The 19,126-nt window shown below is 43.6% G+C and overlaps 1 protein-coding gene across 5 annotated transcripts in view; it reads right to left on the reverse strand.

Annotated features, from left to right (window-relative positions):
* Positions 1–19,126, reverse strand: part of Otof (otoferlin) — a 230,539-nt gene that overhangs the window by 128,767 nt on the left and 82,646 nt on the right. For all 5 annotated transcript variants that reach the window (XM_029564462.1, XM_008835007.2, XM_029564461.1 and 2 more), the window contains one exon: positions 9,552–9,693. In XM_029564462.1, coding sequence (XP_029420322.1) covers positions 9,552–9,693 — 142 coding nt within the window. The remainder of the gene's footprint in view (positions 1–9,551; positions 9,694–19,126) is intronic.

The following is a 19,126-nucleotide window of genomic DNA, read 5'->3' on the forward strand; positions in this document are numbered from 1 at the left end:
AGCTGCTGTAGACCCAGCCGCTCACAGTGACCCATGTGGATGAGAGAGGAGGATACGCTGTTCTGGGAACCTGGAAGGTTCTTATTGGAAGAATAGACAGTTGAAGGGTATTCAACTTCTCAGGGCACTTTGTGCTGTCCAACCCCCATGACAGCTGCAGAGGAATACACGCAACCTGCTTCAGGCTTGGCCCTGAATCCCTTCTCAAGAAGGTGGCCTAAAATCCAGGGCCTTTGGGTAATGGCCTGGCCCTCTAGCCCAGCCCTTTGGCCGCTGAGTACACACGTGGTTTGTGAGGTCCATCAGCAGGTCCTCAGACACGTCATCACTGTTCAGCAGTCGTAGCACTATCTTCTGCAGGTCTTCCTCATCAATGAAGCCATTCTCATTAAAATCTACAAAGAGCAGATGGAGTCTGCGGTGAAGGAGTTGGAAGCTTCATAGGAAGTGACCTTGAAAGAATCTCTGACCTATGGTGCACTCCCATCAGATTCTGGGAGGCCAGGCAGGGCTCAGCTGCCCTAGTCTGGGACACAAGGGCCTGCATAGGCTTGTTGGCTGTGTGTGTGGAGGGTGGGGGGGGGATGCAGCAGTCTTGCTTAAATGACTGTTACTTGACCAACCACCAAATTTAATCCTCATTATTTGGGCCTCAGTTTCTCGATCTGTAAAATGGGAACAATAAGAATAGCTCCTCAAAGTGACAGTTATACAGGAAATTTATCAGCTGGGCGTGGTGGTGCATGCCTTTAATCCCAGCGCTCAGGAGGCAGAGGCAGGCAGATCTCTGTGAGTTCAAGCCCAGCCTGGTCTACACAGTGAGTTCCAGGACAGTTGGGGCTATAGGGAGACCCTGTCTCAAAAAGAGCAAAAAAGAAAAAAAAAAAGGAAATTTATCTGGAATACTGAAGACATGCAACAATATCAATAATTGAATAATTGTAGGCATTGGTTGACTACCTCTTGTGTGCTCAGTGCCTCTGTGTGCTCAGATGTGTCCTGAAAGTTTTGCCTATGTTAAGTCATTCACCTTTTATTGGTCTTATTTTACCAAGAAGAAACTGAGATTCAAAGGTCTTATATGGTTTGTCCATGAGGCCAGGAAGTGGAAGGGTGGGGATTCAAACCCATCTCAACTGACCTCCCAGCCCCACATCAAACACCATCCTATGAAAATCTCCATTTCAGAAGCCACAATGTGTTTTGGTGGTCAAGCGTTGGGAGGTGTAGGAGCGTGGAAGGTGGGGTTTAGAGCTTAGAAGCCCTTGGCATCACCCCTGATTGTATCCCTCCCTGTGCAGTAGCTGCCTGGGCAACCTGGACATGTGACCCACCTCCTCAGGGAGGTGGGGACAGTGGTTCTTGTAGCTTGTGCCACTAGTGGGCTGGCCTCAAGAACTTTGGCTGTGCCCTCAAGGTGTCAAGGGCTGGAGCAATAGTCCCTCCAGAACCAAATCCTAACTCTGAGGACTGCCCATGCCAGATAAATGCGTATCTAAAAGACTAGTTTGTAACTCAGTGGTAGCACTTGCCTCATGTGTCCAAAGCCCTGAATTTGATTCCTCCAGTACTGAATAATGAGTAATAATAGTAAGAATAATAAAAATAAATGCATAGCTTCTAGCAGTTTTGCAAGCTAGCGTTCTTAAACCATTACTTGACCAGCCACCAAATTTAATCCTAGTTTTTTTTATTTGAGCCTCAGTTTCTCCATCTGTAAAATGGGAACAATAGTAGTACCTCTACAGAGTGACAGTTAAATAAGAAATTCATAGCGTGGCATGGATCTGGAACACAGAAAATGTGCAATATAGATAGATGCTTGTTAGGTATAGTCAGAGTTCAATTCTCTATCACTTGCTGATTGCTAAGTGCTAAAAATGAAAACTTTAGAGGCTGTAATATCCCACCGTTAAAAATGGGAGCTAGAGCTACATTGAGCTATTAGGGAAATGGAGGTTCAGAGCTTGCTGGTATCACAGAGTCCTTCAATGGCAGAGCCAAGAAATAGCTCTTCCAAAGGGCAGCATGCGGGTGTGGAATGTACAGTTCGTCTCAAGCTCCTTAAGCATTGCCTTGCTCTGGGGGCTGAAGACTGGGTCTGAGTTGCTCATGGGTGTTCTCCCTACACAGCCACTTCACACTGTAGGAAGTGGGTCGGAGGAGCAGGTGATAGGGGTGAAGGGACTGGAGGCATTCTGCAGCCAGTGACATTGCACTTCTGATAAGAAACTCTGAAATCTCTCTGGAGACCCTGCAGTGTCCCCAGACATCCTACTGGCCCAGCGCCCGTATGCGGACACTATAGCTATGGCTTTGGTCCCAAGCCATCTGGAAACAGAATAATTTGCTAGAGTAAATTCAGGCCTGGATGGTTCCTCTCCTTTGGGGGGTGCAAGGGCAAAGCAGCTTGGGAAAGGTCTGGGGGACAAGGAATCTGGGCTGCTGACTGGGTCCTAGCCCATGCCAACCCAGCAGCCTTGGAACTTGTAGCCTGTGACTGCTCCAGGGGAGGTGGGGCCTCTCACTTGTTTCCCAACATGGTAGGAGCTTAGAGAACTGGCTAAGCCTTCAGCCCCTCTGAAACACTCTTCCTACAAAGTAGTGCCATAAAAACCAGTGCATTGGTTGAGGACAGAGGGCACGCTTTCACTGAGAACCAGGATTCCTCCCTTGCTTCACCTGGCCACTGGTATCCTTGTAGTTGTGTCTCAGGAAGGTGTGACAAGCCCTGCCACTTGCCTAGATAGTCCATAGCTGGTAGAGGTGGTACTGACAGGAGCAGGAAGGTGTATCTGGGATATTGGTCTCTGACAGGTGGTAAATCTCCTCAGAGATGTGGAGAGATAGGACATTGATCAGCTGAAGGTCAGAATGTCACTCAGAGCACAAACCAGACCCCAAAGGTGAGCACTAGGGAGGTGTTCTAGCCTTGCTGGATTACTGACCAATAGCCATTCTCAAAACAGTTTTTATTCAAAATGACACTATGTTCAAGTGAAAATACATTGCTTTGCAGGCTCCCTTGCAGCTATGGGTGGTCATGTGACATTGTTTTGGCCAATGAAATATAAGCTGGTCACTTTATGGAGTTCCAAGAAAGCATGCAAGAGTGACTTATTTGTGTCTTCATGTGTAAATTTTGTCTTGATTCCTTCCCCCACCTCCCCTTTTCCTGCCTAGATTTAAAATCAGAAGTCTGTGGACACAGAAGCCATTTTGTGATCATGAGATCATGAGGACAATAGTCCATAGCAGGGCTTGCCAGACTAGGGAGCCTAAATAAGCCTGGGCCCTTGGCTTATTTCTAGAGCCATCATCCCAGCTCTGGACTGCCTGACTCCTGACTTTTTTTAAACCAGGGAAACTGCTACATATAATGGAATGCAATCCTAACTAATGTAGTGAGCTGGAGCAACAGCTCCCAAACTCTGCTGCACATTGGAAATGCCCAGGGAGCTTTAAAAGAGCCCAAAGACCAGTATATGCACAATAGCATTACATAAGCCTCTGGAGCAGGGGGCCTAAGCACTTGCGTTCTTGTTATTTTTAGAGTGTGCAGCTAAGTGTGCAAGGTAGGAGGCTAAAGCAGTGATTTCTCAACCTTTCAGGGGCAGAGGCATCTGGTGGGGGGTCTTCCTGAGATACAGGTCTGATTCACAGGTGTGGGTGGGACTGGAGAGTCTTCATCTCTGATGATTCCTAATAGTACTAATGCACCTGGTCTCTGGGCCTCACTTAGACGGGGGGTCTTCCTGAGAGACAGGTCTGATTCACAGGTGTGGGTGGGACTGGAGAGTCTTCATCTGATGATTCCTAATAGTACTAATGCACCTGGTCTCTGGGCCTCACTTAGAGTCAAGGACAAAACATTAAGTCAGGTCTTCCGACTTTTGCAAGAATCATTACCACCACCATTACCGACACCTTCCTCTTCTTTAAAAAAAATTTTTTACTTATTATTTTTATTTTATGTGTACGAATGTATGTGTGAAAATACACCCATGTCATGCAGTGCCCAAGGAGATCAGAAGAGGGCGTTGGATCTTTGGAACTGGAGTTATGGTTGGTTGTTATCTACCATGTGGGTGCTGGGAACCAAACCCAGGTCCTCTGCAAGAGCAATCAGTGATCTTAACCACTGAGCCACCTCTCCAGCCCCTCTTTTCTCTTCTTACTTCTTCCCTTCCTTCTTTGTAGGCCATTACCTTTGGACTTACTGAACAGCCTCCATGTACCAAGCACTAGACACAAAGATCCCAGAGTTCTCTTTCATTGAGTTGACAGCTGTGTACAGTCACAAATCTTCAGAGCCCAAAGAGAATTCTGACTTATCTGGGTACATTGATGAAGCCCGGCATTATGAGTCCCAGGTATCTTTTTGCACAGCTGATTTGCATGGAGATGTTGAACCTTTCAGTCTTTGTGCTTAGGGTTCTGGAGGGAGGGGGACAACTGGGTATTTGAGGGACCTGGAAAGGGATGGATAAGATACAAGGACACTGGTATACAATGTCTAGTCTCTGACTTGGCCCCAGCCACTCAGTCTGACCTCTCAGTACTGAGGACATTATCTGTTTGTGTTAACCAAGGTTAGCCTTGTGCCTGGAATACACCTGTGTGCTTCTACCCGCCTGATGGGTTAGGGAAGTCTCTTCGTTGGACTCTGGAAATCATGGGAAGACTGCAGGGCAGACATAATTCCTTCTTTCCTTTCTTCCTTCTTTCTTTCCATCCTTCCTTTGTTTTGTTGAGACAAGGTCTCATGTATCCTAGGCTGGCCTAAGGCTACTATGTAGCCAAGCATGGCCTTGAACTCCTGATCCTCCTCCTATCTCTATCTTCCCAGTGCTGGGATGGCAGGTATGGGCCATTCTCCCAGCTCCAGACATCTTTCTGTCCATGAGAAGTATCTCTGTTCCCAAGTGTTTGACCTCTGAGCAATGTTTGTTCATATGATGCTGTTTGTTTGGGGCTGTAGATGATTGGGCCAGCAGACCATTGTTTTGGCTGATCCAATCAGCACCTGCTGAGAAATTGAAAGGAAGATACAGATGCCTGTGACCAGTTGCTCAGAATATGATCAAAACGTGTGGGGACCAGGGTAGTCATCTTTGGTCCATCAGCACAGAGGCATTATAAGACTCAGAGCTGAGAACAAGGAGGTCAGTAGAGTGAGTCAAGAGCATACTTCTTCATTGTCTCTGAAGACAAGTGGCCATGTTGGGAAGCTTATGTGGCGAGGAGCTAAAGGAAGTCTCTAGAAGCTGATGGAAGCCTCCAGCCCCTGCCCAGCAAGAAGCCAGAGGCCGAAAGTCCTGTGGACACAAGGAACTGTATTCCACCAACAGCCTGAAGGAGCCTGTAAGTCACCTCCCCTAGCCAAGCATTCTCCGGCTGAAAAGGCAGCGTGGCCCCAACTTTGTTGGCAGTTTTGTGACACCTTAAGAAGAGGGACCCAATTAAGCTAAGCTGGCGGGCACTGTGAGATCACAGATGCATGGCACCTAAAGCCACTAAGCTTTTGGTGATTTATTATCCAACAGTGGAAAGCTAAGATCCTGCTGTTTCTTATCAGATGCACTGAGCCAGGCTAGTGCTCTGCTACAGCAGCTGTCTTGTCCAAGAGAGCATGACAGGGACCTCAGTCAGCACAGCTGCTCCATCTGACAGGGCTGTGGTGTTGACTGGTGAGCTAGAACGCTTGGGATACAATGAGAACTCCCTGGGGCTGCCTGGGGGCCTGCTTGGGATAAAGAAGGAGGAAGGTTGTAATAGAACACACACACACACACACACACACACATACAACACACACACACACAACACACACACACACACACGACACACACATACACCCCATGACTGCTGAGTCAACGGAATATGGTGTGATTTCATTTGTACCTACCTTGCTTGAAATTCACTCACTGTAAATTTTTGTCTTGTAGCAAATTTAGGACTTTGGGGGTTGTTAGCTCTTCAGATATCTTTTCTACCCTTTCCTCTTGAGACTCCAGCTGGATCAACTAGATGTGTATTAGACCTTTCTGTCTCTACATATCTAGGAGGCCCTGTTTTTTAATTCTCCCAATATTTGTTCTCTGTGTTATTCGGGTTATTTCTCTTGGTCTGTTTTCCAATTTATAATTTCCTCTGTCATCTCAAAAACTATGCAGGAAATTTTCATTTCAGATGTGTTTGTTTGGTTTGGTTGTGGGTATTGAACCTAGAGACTGTTACATGCTAAGCAGGTGTTTTACCACTGAGCTATATATCCTCAGTTTCTTTGCTTTTTTACCTTTCATTTTGAGATACTATCTTGTTAAGCTACCTAGGCCTGCCTAGCTCTGTCTGTTAACCCAGGAAGACCTTGAACTTGTGATCCTCCTGCCAGTCTCCCAAACAGCTGGAAATTTGGACCCATGCCAGCAGGCCCACCCCATTTAATTCCTCCTTATAGCTCATATATATATATATATATATATATATATGTATATATATTTGGTCTTGTTGAGACAGAGTCTCCCTGTAGCTCCAGCTGTCATTATGTAGCCCAGGCGGCCTTTGACCCCACAGAGACCCCCCTGCCTCTGCCTCCCGAGTGCTGGGATTAAAGGCATGTGCCACCACGCCCGGCATATAGCCCATATTTTTAATATAATTTCTTTATTATTTTTATTTAATGTGTATGCATGTAATGCCTGCATGTAGGTGGTAGATGCACCCATGGCATAAAATGCCCGAGGAGATCAGAAGAGGGCATCAGATCCCCTGGAACTGGAGATACAGACTGTTGTTAGCTGCCACGTGGGTGCTGGGAATCAAACCCAGGTCCTCTGCAAGAGCAGTCAGTACTCTTAACCACTGAGCCATCTCTCCAGCCCCTAGCTCATATTTCTTTACTGAGATTTCATATCATTTTTATGAGTATATTTTCTTTTACTTTACTGGGCATGGCTATTGAGATGGTTAATCTTATGTACCCATTTGGCTGAGCTAAGGAAGGTGCTCAGATAAGGGCAAAACTGTTTCTGGGTGTGTCTCTGAGGGAATTTCCAGAACAGATTAATATCTGAATCAGTAAACACAGTAGAGAAGGTCACATTCAGACCTGCACAAGACCTGAGCATCAACTTTTCATCATGAATGAGGGAGGAGCTCATGAGGCCCCACCCCTTTGTCAGGAGCTATTGATAGTTAATGGTTGCTTGGGGAGAGGGAGAAATTTTCTTCAGTGGTGTAGCCACTGGAAAGTTGCCTAAACACCAGTAAATAACCCTTCACTCATGCTCATGCAAACAACCTTAAGTAAACTCAATGGATCTCTCTCTCACATACACGCGCGCACACACACACACACACACACACACACACACACTCACACACACAAGACACGAATGTAGAAGGGGGACTTGTTGGGAAGAGGAGAGGTTCAGTAGAAGTAGAAGGGTAATGGGAGGATGAAAATAACTAAAACACAATAGCTACATATATGACATCATCAAAGAATAACAATAAATAAAAATTTTAAAAAGATCACATTCATTGATGTAGACGGGCATCGTGCAGTCTTTCGAAGGCCCAGTAGAACACAGACAGAGGAAAGAACTCACTCTTTCTATCTTCCCTTGGACATAGTGCTTCTGGTTCTCAGGTCTTTGGACTGGATTAAGTCACCAGATTTCCTGGATGGATGTCCCACTATCAGACAGCAGATCATGGGACTTGCTGGACACTGTAATCGTATCAGACAATCCCAGCATTACCCCCCTGTCCCTTTCCCCCCATCTCTCTCTCTCATCTCATACCTCTCCTCTCCTGTTCTTCTCTCTCAGTCTCCCTCCTTCCTTGTCTCTCTCCCTTTCCCACTGCTTTTTTCTCCAAAGAGCCTAAAACAGTTACAACAGTTGTTTAAGAACTCTTACCAGTGAATTTCAATATCTGGGTCATGTCAGAGTCAGTCTTTCTTCTTGAGACTGAAGCAAGTTTTAAAAGAAATTTTTGCATATTGGATCATTTTTAGAATGTATTTGAGGTATTACAAATGTTTTGTTGTGGAGAGTCCTGAGTTCTGTTATATTCCTCCAAAAAGGTGCTAAATTTTTGGTTTATCTCAGACTGAAAATCCTGCCACTCAGATTCTTCAAATCAGAGAGTTCAGGGTTGTTTTCCTTTGTTTTGCTTCAGAATCATATCTGGAGCTTTGTGTGTCTTATGCAAGCATTTTCCCACTGAGCTATATCAGTAGTTCTTGCTTTTTCAAGACAGGGTCTCACAACATAGCCCAGAATGGCCTCAAACTTGTGATCCTCCTGTCTCAGCCTCCTGAGTGTTGGGAATACAGGTGTGCACCACCACACCCTGCAAGTTCAGGTTTTTCTCAGCCTGCATGATTCTGCTAACTGATGTCTGAGGACGAGAGAAGATGGATGGCCCAACTTAAACAGGCCATGATGCTGAGTCAGGCCAATCTGCCTCTGTGAGCAAAGCAGTTATCATGACGTACTCAAAGCTTTTCAAGGTCTGCTGCAAAGCTTCTCAATATTACTTTGCTTTTTTCCTTTTCAATAGCTTTTGAGAGGTCCAAGTTTTCCAGCTGTGCTAAGGGGATATTAGTAGGTGAAGAGCAGAATTTCTGCAGAGTCTCATGACTGTCCCAGTCAAGATCAGAAAGACCAAAAGACATTGAAGAACATCAGAGATCATCTCTCTCAACTCCTTCATTTCCAAGATGAAAAAACTGATTTCCAGAGAAATGAAATGACCTATTCAAGACTGCACAATCACTTTGCACTGAGCTAGTTTCAGTGTTTATGTTTCTCAACTTCCCATCCAGTATTCTTCCTTTCAAACAAGCTCAAGTTTCATCCCCAGATGCATCTTCTTTTGCCTTCTGGCCTGCCCACACACTACCACTAAGTATCCACACCAACAACCCCAGTCAATGGTGGGGTCAATGGTGTCATGTTTTGAACCTGAAATATCTCACACAGGCTTATGTGTTTGAACATGTGGTCCCCAGTCATTGGCACTGTTTCAGGAGACTGTGGAACCTTTGCAGGGAGGAGCCTACTTGGAGGAAGTAGGTCTCTTGAGGGGCAGACCTTGATGTTTATAGCCCCACCCCACATCCTGTCTCATTTCTGCTTCCTGTTCCACCAAGATGAAGGAGGTGAGGAGTCCCAGCTGCATGTTCTGGCTGCCATGGACTTCCTGCTGCCTTGTCTCCCCTGCCATTGTGGACTGTGTCCTCTCAAAGCATAAGTCATTCTTCCCCTAAGTTGTTTCTTGTTAAGTATTTGGTCACATTGATAGTAAAAGCCACTTATAATACAGATAGCAAGGAGGGACAGCCATCCACCGTTAGAGTGAAATTCTGAATTGATTCTGTTAATTTCGCAGTACTGAGAGACGCAATACAGACTCACAAAGACCCAAATAAATCCCAGTTACACCATCCCTTGTAACAAACTGATGTTGCTAGATTCCAGACATGGGAGGTGCTCTTTGACCCTTTTCCCCTCCCTATTTAGCACCCCCAAGATACTCACCATAAATGCGAAAAGCATACTCGATCTTCAGGCTGGGACAGGCTTGCTCACTGAACACAGATGCCATGCCCAGCACATCCTCAAAGGAAAACACATTGTTGTGGGAGAACACCCTGCAGATACGGTCTCTGAAAGGGTTGACCTGTGTCGGGAGGAAGAAGAGGTCTGTCAGGGTCAGGGTTGTGCCTCCCTGAGCCTCTCCTATCTGTCATTAATACTATGTCTTGAGCTTAAAAGGAAAATAGCAACAAGCTGAATAATAGAGTAGGTTCTGGCTCAGGAAATGGAGGCCCCGAATGTGATGGGGTGGGGTGGGGGGGGGTACCCAGGGCAAAAGGTCATGCCTTGACATCACTCTACTCACCACATCTCCTGTACACACATTCCAGTGACTTTTTTGTTGTTGTATCATTGGCTTTTATATCTATTAATTTTTCCTAAATTTTACATAGAAAAATGGGAAAATAAAAACTATATAAAGGATGAAACAAAAGTCGTCTGTAACTGACTCTCCAGAGTTAACCACTGTCAATGTATTGATGTGGAAGGCAGACAGACCTAGGTTTAGTTCTAGTTTTATTATTTACTATGGAACAGCATACATATAGACACATTCATTACACATGTCTCAGAGTTAAAGGTAGAGGACTAATAATTTTTTCTGTCTGATTGGACTGTCATGAGGGGTAAGAGAGAGAGGCTTACAGTTGCTAGGACCAGATAGCAATCAATGAGAGCTGTTGTCACCTAATGACCATAGATGTCATAATCAGCATGGCAGTTTTCACTTTAAAACCAAAGCATTTCTCAAATTTGATTCTCAGGTTGGAAACAAAGCTCAGCAGTAGAGCACTTACATAGCACTTGCCCTGAGTTCCATCCCCAGCAACACACACACACACACACACACACACACACACACACACACACATCAGATCAGGTTCTCAAATAAGTAAGAGTCATTCAATTTTAGAAACCCTAGCCAGAATCACACGTCACATGTGAACTCCCTCTTAGGCTGATATTCCTTGTCCTGGGCTTGTGACACTCCAGCTGCCCCTTGCCAGCTCAGCTACAGCAGGCTAATTCTGCTTGCTACTACCCCCCGCCCCCGCAAGGGGGTCCCTGGAGGGGACTGAGGTCCTTGGAATGGGTAGGCTGCATGAGCTGTCAGATAAGGGGACAGATCTCATGAGAGTTTGCTATAGTGTGAATTTTAAATGTCTCCCAAAGACCTATGTGTTAAATATTTAGTCCTCAAAAGCTGGGCATGGTGGCGCATGCCTTTGATTCCAGCACTTGGAAGGCAGAGGCAGGCAGATCTCTGTGAGTTTGAGGCCAACCTGGTCTACATAGGGAGTTCCAGACCAGCTGAGGCTACAGGGAGACCCTGTCTCAAAAAGACCAAAAAAAAAAAAAATTTAGTCTTCGTAGGGCTAGAGAGATGGCTCAGAAGTTAAGAGCACTGGCTATTCTTGCAGAGGACCAGGGTTTGGTTCCCAGCACCCACATGGCAGCTTATAACTATCTGCAACTCCAGTTCCTAAGGATCTGCTACCCTCTTCTGACCTCAGTAGGAATTGCATGTACAGGTGTACTTACATACATACAGGCAAAATACTCATACACACAAAATAAAAGTAATAAAATCTTTTTAAAAAATTGATTCTCAGGAATTGGTGGTGCAAGCTTTAAAATGTAGGGCCCAGTGAAAGACAGTAGATCATTCGTGGGGTGTGCCCTCAAAGAGGATCATGGCAGTCCAGACCTTTCCTGTTACTTTTGCTTCCCAGATGTGACAAGGTGAGCAGCTTCCTCCTCCATCCTCCTACCATAATGTGTTGCCTTGCCACAGGTAATGGGTCAAATGAGCAAAGACTGAAACCTGTAAGACTGTAATCCAAAGAAACCATTCCTCTTTTTAACTTGATCATCTCAAGTATTTTATTAACGTAAACTGACTAGCACAGAGTTCAAGAGGGAACCACAAAGGAAGCCTAGAAATCTTTAGAAGTAGCAAGTTCAGCTTTGATACACCCTGCTCACTCTCTGTGCCTCTGACCCATCACTACGTCCCAGGACTCCTCTCCTCAGTTCCTCAGCATCCCATTCCTTTTTTATTTTAAAGTTGTATTGCTTATCATTAACCTTATCAGACCACAACTCTGCTCCTATATTCCAGAACAAAGCCTAATTCCTCCCTCAAAGCCCCTCTGTTAAGAGCAACATCTGATCCTGTAAATAGCATCTGACCCTACACGTAGCAGATGCGAATGGCCAACAGAGGTACCACCTTCTGAAGTGAAGCAGCTGAAGCAGCTGTCTGGGTGATTATTTTTCTATGATAAAGCAGCTCTTCAAGGCTCCAGGCTTCATGCAGAAAGGTTTGGCCCAGCTCCTCTGCTTTAGATGTGCAGTGGCCTATTGCTTGGCATGGCATGGGCACCTGGCCCCAGCCAGCTGCTAGGGCTGTATGCCTTGTTTAATGCTCTTTCAAGCTGCCCTGGATCTGCTAATGCTCAGCTCCCTAGCTTCATTTATCCAGTTTTAATGAACAAAACTTTTTTTGGTCTTTTTAAGGCAGGATCTCTCCTTAGCCCCAGTTGGCCTGGAATTCACTATGTAGACCAGGCTGGCCTTGATCTCACAGAGATCTGCCTGCTTCTGCCTCTTAAGTGCTGAAATTAAAGGCATGCACCACTATGCCCAGTGATGAATGAATTTTTTCTTACATTTCTCTAGAATTAAGGAATAACCCACACACAAGATAATACATAAGACCACACACACACACACACACACACACACACACACACACCTCTATTCAGATGTGTGGTTTTATTTTCTCCAACACTGCTATTATTTGAGGTGGGACAGGACTTTGCATGTCACTTCAGGTGGCTATGTAGATCTCAATTATTAATAAGGGTACAAGTCACCTGGAGTCATCCTTAAAATCATGGATTCCTGTTCAACAGTTGTAAAGTTTCAACCATGCAAGATGAAGAAGTTCTAGAGATCAACTCTATCACATTGTCTGTATAGTTCATAATTCTGTACCATGCACTTGAAAATTTAGGAGGGTAGAGCTCATGTTAAGTGTTCTGAAAATTCCATCCAGATATGGTGGTGCACACCTGTAACCACAACACTCAAGGGCTGAGGCAGGAGAATTGTGTGAAGTTGAGACCAACCTAGGCTAATAGCAAGACCCTGTCTAAAAAGAAATGTTCTGGGGCTGGAGAAATGGCTCAGTGGCTAAGGGCACTGGCTATTCTTGCAGAAGACCCGGGTTTGAATCCCAGCACTCACATGGCAGCTAACAACCATCCTTAATTCCAGTTCCAGGGGATTCAATACCCTCTTCTAGCCTCCTTGAGCACTGCATGACACAAGTGCACTTACATACATGCAGGCATACACTCATATAAAATAAAGTTTTAAAAAAATAAAATTTAAAGCTGTTCTAAAAATTGCAAAAAAAAGAATGTGATTGTTACATTATGATGTGTATGGTACACACTGTATAAAGATACACATATGAATCTAAGTTCTCACCCTCAGAGATTGTGTATCAAGAGGTCTAGAGTATAGGCCAGTATTATAGGTTGAATTTTGTTCTTGCCAAAATTCATATGTCAGAGTAGTAAACCATAGTACCCCAGAATGTGACTTTATTTGGAAGTAGAGTTGTAGGTATAATGTATTGGGTTAGAATGAAATCACATGGAGGAGGGCATTCCCTCATGACATACACTGCTATCTTTATATAAAGGGACATTAGGACAGAAACACTTTCTGGAAGAACATCACATGGAGATGGAGGCAGACATCAGAGTGAAGTTTCTGCAATATAGGCACACGGAAGATTCCCAGCCATCCCACAGACTCCAGGAAGAGTGCTAATACTGATGCTTCCTCCCAGTCCTCGGGAGGAACCAACCCTGTCCACACCTTGATCTCAGACTTCTAACCTCCCAAGTTATAAGACAATAAATTTCTGTTGTATGAATCACATTTCACATGGTACCTACTAAATGAACACACCAAGCATTCTGCTTCATAAGATCCCCAGGTCATGAAGGGTCTGTTCTATAATTATATACATAGGAATATGTACACATGTTCTTAAGAAATAGATATACACATCATATGCATATTTCAGGATTAGCCATGAGCCAGGGGAATCCAGGGCGACCCACTAGAAAAAAACAAACTCACTCCAGGCTGGGTCCTCCATTCTTTAACTTCAAGCTACCCAAAATGCCTGGCTTCGCTACATCTAATTAATGCTAATATCTTGAACTCCTGTGATGTGTGACAAGTACCTAGCTAAGTGGTTCTATCAATTACGTGACCAAATTTTAACTACATTAATTTCTCTCACAAATGGATACATGATTTAACAAGATTCCTGCAAGGAAACCACAATTGAAGATAATTTTGTAATGCAGATGAAAGTGAACAACAGGAAAATGCCAGTACTGAGCCCTTCATACTTGAAACACAGTTCTCTACACAGAGAAGCCGTGACAATCCAGGCAAACACAACAAGAGGCATCCTGAATCTATTCTCTGTCTGTGCTCAGACAGGTGCAAGGCTTATCAGTGAAGCTCTCCACCACTGCACATTTCCAGTCAGGGAACAAGATAAGAGTCCAACCTCCCTTTCCCTGAGGCCTCCTCCACTGGCTGGAAGGCCAATTTATTTTCTCTTTAACCCATCTCATATAACACCCACACCCACACACATATACACATTGTTGCAGAGTGCTATCCTCCAAGCAAAACAGCCACCATCTTCATTAGACCAGCTGTGCCTGATTACAAGAGACCATCACAATAGGACCTGCTGACTGTTGGCAGTCCTTCAGAGAAGTGAGATGGGGGGTGGTAATAGACCCTTACCTGAGATTCCAGCCATTCCTCTCATACCTTTATATGCAATTCTACCCTAATTGCACAGGATCTCAGAAAATGCTAGAGTATATGAACTGGGGGAGGTTAATTGTAGCTTTGGGGAAACCATCATCCATATTGGGTATAGACTTTTCAGTATAGCAGCTTCAGGGTCATCCATGTTCCTATAAGTACCCTTCACCCATGCTCTGTATCTAAGTCCAATAAACTCATCAGTTCCTTAGGTTGAACATTTGTGGAGTCATACTTTGGTTTGTCATTGGGATGTTATAAGAGGAGGGTAAATGTTTACATGTCCCCAGGAAGGAATTCTCAAAAAACACGTAAGTTTGTCTCAGAGAGACTGGAAAACTTGAAGCTGGGTTGGTAACTAATGATGGTAAGAATACCATAGACAACACAACACTGGAAGATATCACTGAAGATAGAGGAGAAAGCATTAGAAAAGGTCTCATACTGCCAAAGCTTTGCTAAGTAGTTAAATGAAAGGATAGATGTTTCTAACTTGGATTTCCTAGATTTTGCTTCAATGATGAAATACCTGAAGAGTCACATTTCTGTGATCCATTAAAAAGGGAGCGATAGGAAAGTAAGGTTTTAATAAAAACATTATTTATAGCTGGGCATGGTGTTACAGGCCTGTAATCCCAGCACTGGGAGGTTGAGGTAGGAGGGCCAACTTGGGCTACGTAGCAAGACCTGATGTGCTGTGTAGAACAAAAAGCAGGAGATGAGATGGCTTAGTTGATAAAGTGATTGTCATGTAAGCATGAGGACCTGAGTTTGGACCCCAATATCCACAGAAAAAGCTGGGCATAGTGGAGCACATTTGTGATCTCAGCACTAGGGAGATGGGGACAGGAAGATCCCTAGAACTCACTGGCTGACCAGCCTAGCTGAATCGGTGAACTCTAAGTTCAGTGGAAGATGATGTCACAAAGAACAAAGCGAGAATGATTAAGGAAGACATCTGACATTGACCTCTGTCTTCCACTCACACACATATGCATGTATATCCACATGTACACACCCACATGAACATGCACACACACATAACACACACATACATACACCACTATATACGGGTGGAGTTGAGTGTAACCAATGATGGATGGAAAGGCTATTCTATGATAAAGAAAGATGATAACACTAATTCCCTGAAGGATTTCCTTCAGGTTACTGTAACCAGGATAGCAAGTTCAGAAATTGCAGCAGGATACATCAATATGATATTTTTAGAGTTTAATATACAGCAAAACATTTACAATTATTTGTAATCAAAGAGAAGTGACTCTGAAGAGCTTTAACTTCATGGAGGTTTGCTGGTTATCTTTCAACAGAGCTCTCACAAAAGTCATAAATTCCAAGACTAGTTATACATTTTTCCTGTACAAACAACTGTTTCACATTTGCTGGCCTTTTATGATGACAAGTGATGGTTGGCAGTTTGCTACCTATTATTTTCCTAATAACATCTTATATTATATGTAATATATACCCAGTTGTTTGTTGCTTACCAACAGTGAGGGCAAATTTATTTGACTCTTAAAGAGAAATTGGGTGACTCATTGTAACATGATTGCATTTCCACTGAAACTGGTATTTTAGAGAGAGTATTTTGAAAGTGGCATTTTTGTTGCCAAAAACATGGTATCGCCTATACAAAGTATTTACATACATACCTGCAAATACTAGAAACAGATTGTTTTCTAACCTATTTGGAACCTGTCCAAATAATGTAGGTGGATATTGAATCTGTTTATTTAAAATATAAAAATACAATGTTTTATGTCACCGACTGACATAAAGAAAGATGCACAATTCCTAGCTTAGTTCAATAAAAAGCCTTTAATTGGTGGATGGGGATGAAAAGTAGGTGCCATGACTGAATACATGCATCTCATGATACATTTCTCTTTGAATCAGTTGTGAAGGCTATTAAAAATAAAACAAACTAGATGTACCCATAAACATGCACATTGTGTGTCTTAAAGAATAAAATGACTAAACTCTACCTAGCTCTATTTCAAAACATTAAAGTAAGGTTTTAAAAGAATAAGCCAGCAACTGGTGAGATAGCTCTGTGGGTGAAGGCACTTGCTTCAAACCTGATGACTTGAATTTGATCCCTGGGACCCTCATGGTAGGAGAGAACCACAGACTGACCTCTGTCCTCCACAGGCCAAGCCACATACACACAATAAATAAATATAAATAAATAAATAATATTTTTAAATAGAAAAATGAAGAACAAGCCAGGTTTGGTGGTTACACCTGTAATTCAAGCACTAGGGAGTCTGAGGCAGGAAGATAGCCAGGTTGGGCTACATCATAGCAAGAACTTTCTCTCTCTCTCTCTCTCTCTCTCTCTCTCTCTCTCTCTCTCTTTCCTTCATAGAATAACGAAGCAATCCAACTGTGTTGCTTCCTTTTATGTTACATACAAAAAATAAAATAGTTTAAGGAAGAAATTTTGCTATGCATTATAAAGATAAAGATTTCAGCTTTTTTTAAAACATTTTTATTTATGTATTTCTATCACAGCAGTGCAGTAATAAACACACAGTTTATAAATGAGTGTGCTCATTTTGTGGATGCACATGAGTATTTCTTATTGTTAAGGAAACCTGATCAAAAACATCTGAGAGCTCTGATACATACTGACCCCTCACCTCATAGATACAGAAATGAGTCCCTGGTGGGGACAGAGGCACTTGCTCAATAGCAGTTAGCCAGCAAGTGAGAGGGCTAGCCAAGAGAGAGCAAGACAGTGGTGATGGGCAGGCTCACACTTTGAACAGGACTGCTCTGTTGTGCATACATATTTCTTGCTATTTAAACCTGAACCTTACAGGACCCCATAGAGGGACCTGTGGAAGTGGGGGTGTCACTGGCTCTCTCTGTTGCTCTTCCCAATGTGACCACGTTGAATAAATCTCCTTTTTCTGCTTTTCACTATCATTTGTCTCTTTAATTGGCCTAAGGGCCCAGGCTCTGACCCCAACAACTCTGGTAACACCAGGAGAGTGTCCCAGGGTTCCAACAAAGGGCAGCTTCCTTCTCTCCAAGGCCCTCTGCCTGTTATTTCCCAGAGGGATGTTCCCAGACACAGAACTTCTGTGATGAGGTGTCACTTAGAATCTACACAGCTCCAGATGAAGGGACTATGATGGAGATGGTCCTGCAGAGAGGTTTCTAAGTGCCTGGGGGATGCATTTTGCTTCTGGACTCGGGCTATGTCCTGGGGGGTCCTCCAGCCCAGCCCCTGGGGCAGATAGAAGAGCAGGCAGGAGGTGTGCAAGAGGCTCAAGGCTCATTAACCATCATGGGTCTCGCTTACCATGTTCCAGTTTTTTCATAGTATTAACATTAACAATCAGAAATCTGAACCCATAAATTTTGGGATGCATCCAGAGAGTTATTGTCTGCATTAAATTTCATACTCATTTAAAAGTCCTCAATCCTCCAGAGGAGGAAGGAAGTGACAATTGACAAAGTAATGCTTCCATTTCAAGAATAACATGTACCCAAGCTTGAAGGCGTTCTGAACAAGGGGAATATAAACATGTCAGCCCAGAAATTTATACAGGTAACCCAGTAGTACAATCTCCCTGTGCTTGATGAAGGGAAGATGGAAATAAACTCCAAATGCTAGGACATTTTTTTTTTAGAAACAGAAACTACAGTTTGTTGATAAAAAGATTGCAATCCCCAACCAAAAAAAATTAAATTTTTTTTAAAGAGCCTCTCAAAGTTATTGAACAAGAGATTTGATTTGAAGATGAAAAGGCAGAGGGAAAATATTTGGACTTAGCTTAAAAATATCTCCTTACCCTTTCTCTAGCTGATGCCTAGTTGAGGAGCTTTTGACGGTTGCTGGAAAAAACTCACAAAAAAATATGCCAGTGACTCAATAATGACATCATGGATACACTTTGATTTTAAGATCTCATTTTTTAAAAAGAATCCAAATAATATTTTACTTAAAATTCCTTATTGCTATTTAAATTTCTTAACTTTAAATGTACCACATGTGTGCAGAAGCCCTCAGAGGCTAGTAGAGGGCATCCTGAGTCCCCTGGAACTGGAGTTACAGACAGTTGTGAATTGTAGTGTGGGTGCTGGGAATCAAACCTGGGTTCTCTGCAAGAACTTAAGTAAGCACTCCTAACCCCTGAGCCATCTTTGCAGCCCCATCTACCTTATTTTTTGAGAGAGAGTCTGTCACTGAACCTGAAGCTCACTGAGTGGTTGGCCAATGAGCTCTAGGAATTCATCTGTCTCTGTCCCCTGGAGTTATAGATGGACCCTGGACACTATGTCCTATTTTCTATGTGGGTGCTGGGGATCCAAACTCAGGTTCTCATGCTTGTACAGCAAATACTTTTGCTCCTGTGCTCATATGTTTGAATATTATTTTATTTTTGTTCATTGTACCTGATATCAACTCTTAATAAAATGATATGATTGGGGTAGCATGATGGCTCAGCAGGTAAAAGTCCTTGCTGCCAAGACTGATGAACTGAGTTCAATCCTGGGACTCAGGTGATGAGCTCAATCCCTGGGACCCATGTGGTAGAAAAAGAACCAACTCCCAAAAGTTGTCACTGTGGCACAGCAACACACACACACACACACACACACACAATAAATGT

This window comes from Nannospalax galili, unplaced genomic scaffold (genome assembly GCF_000622305.1).
Source record: "Nannospalax galili isolate Female #2095 unplaced genomic scaffold, S.galili_v1.0 scaffold517, whole genome shotgun sequence".
NCBI lineage: Eukaryota > Metazoa > Chordata > Mammalia > Rodentia > Spalacidae > Nannospalax > Nannospalax galili.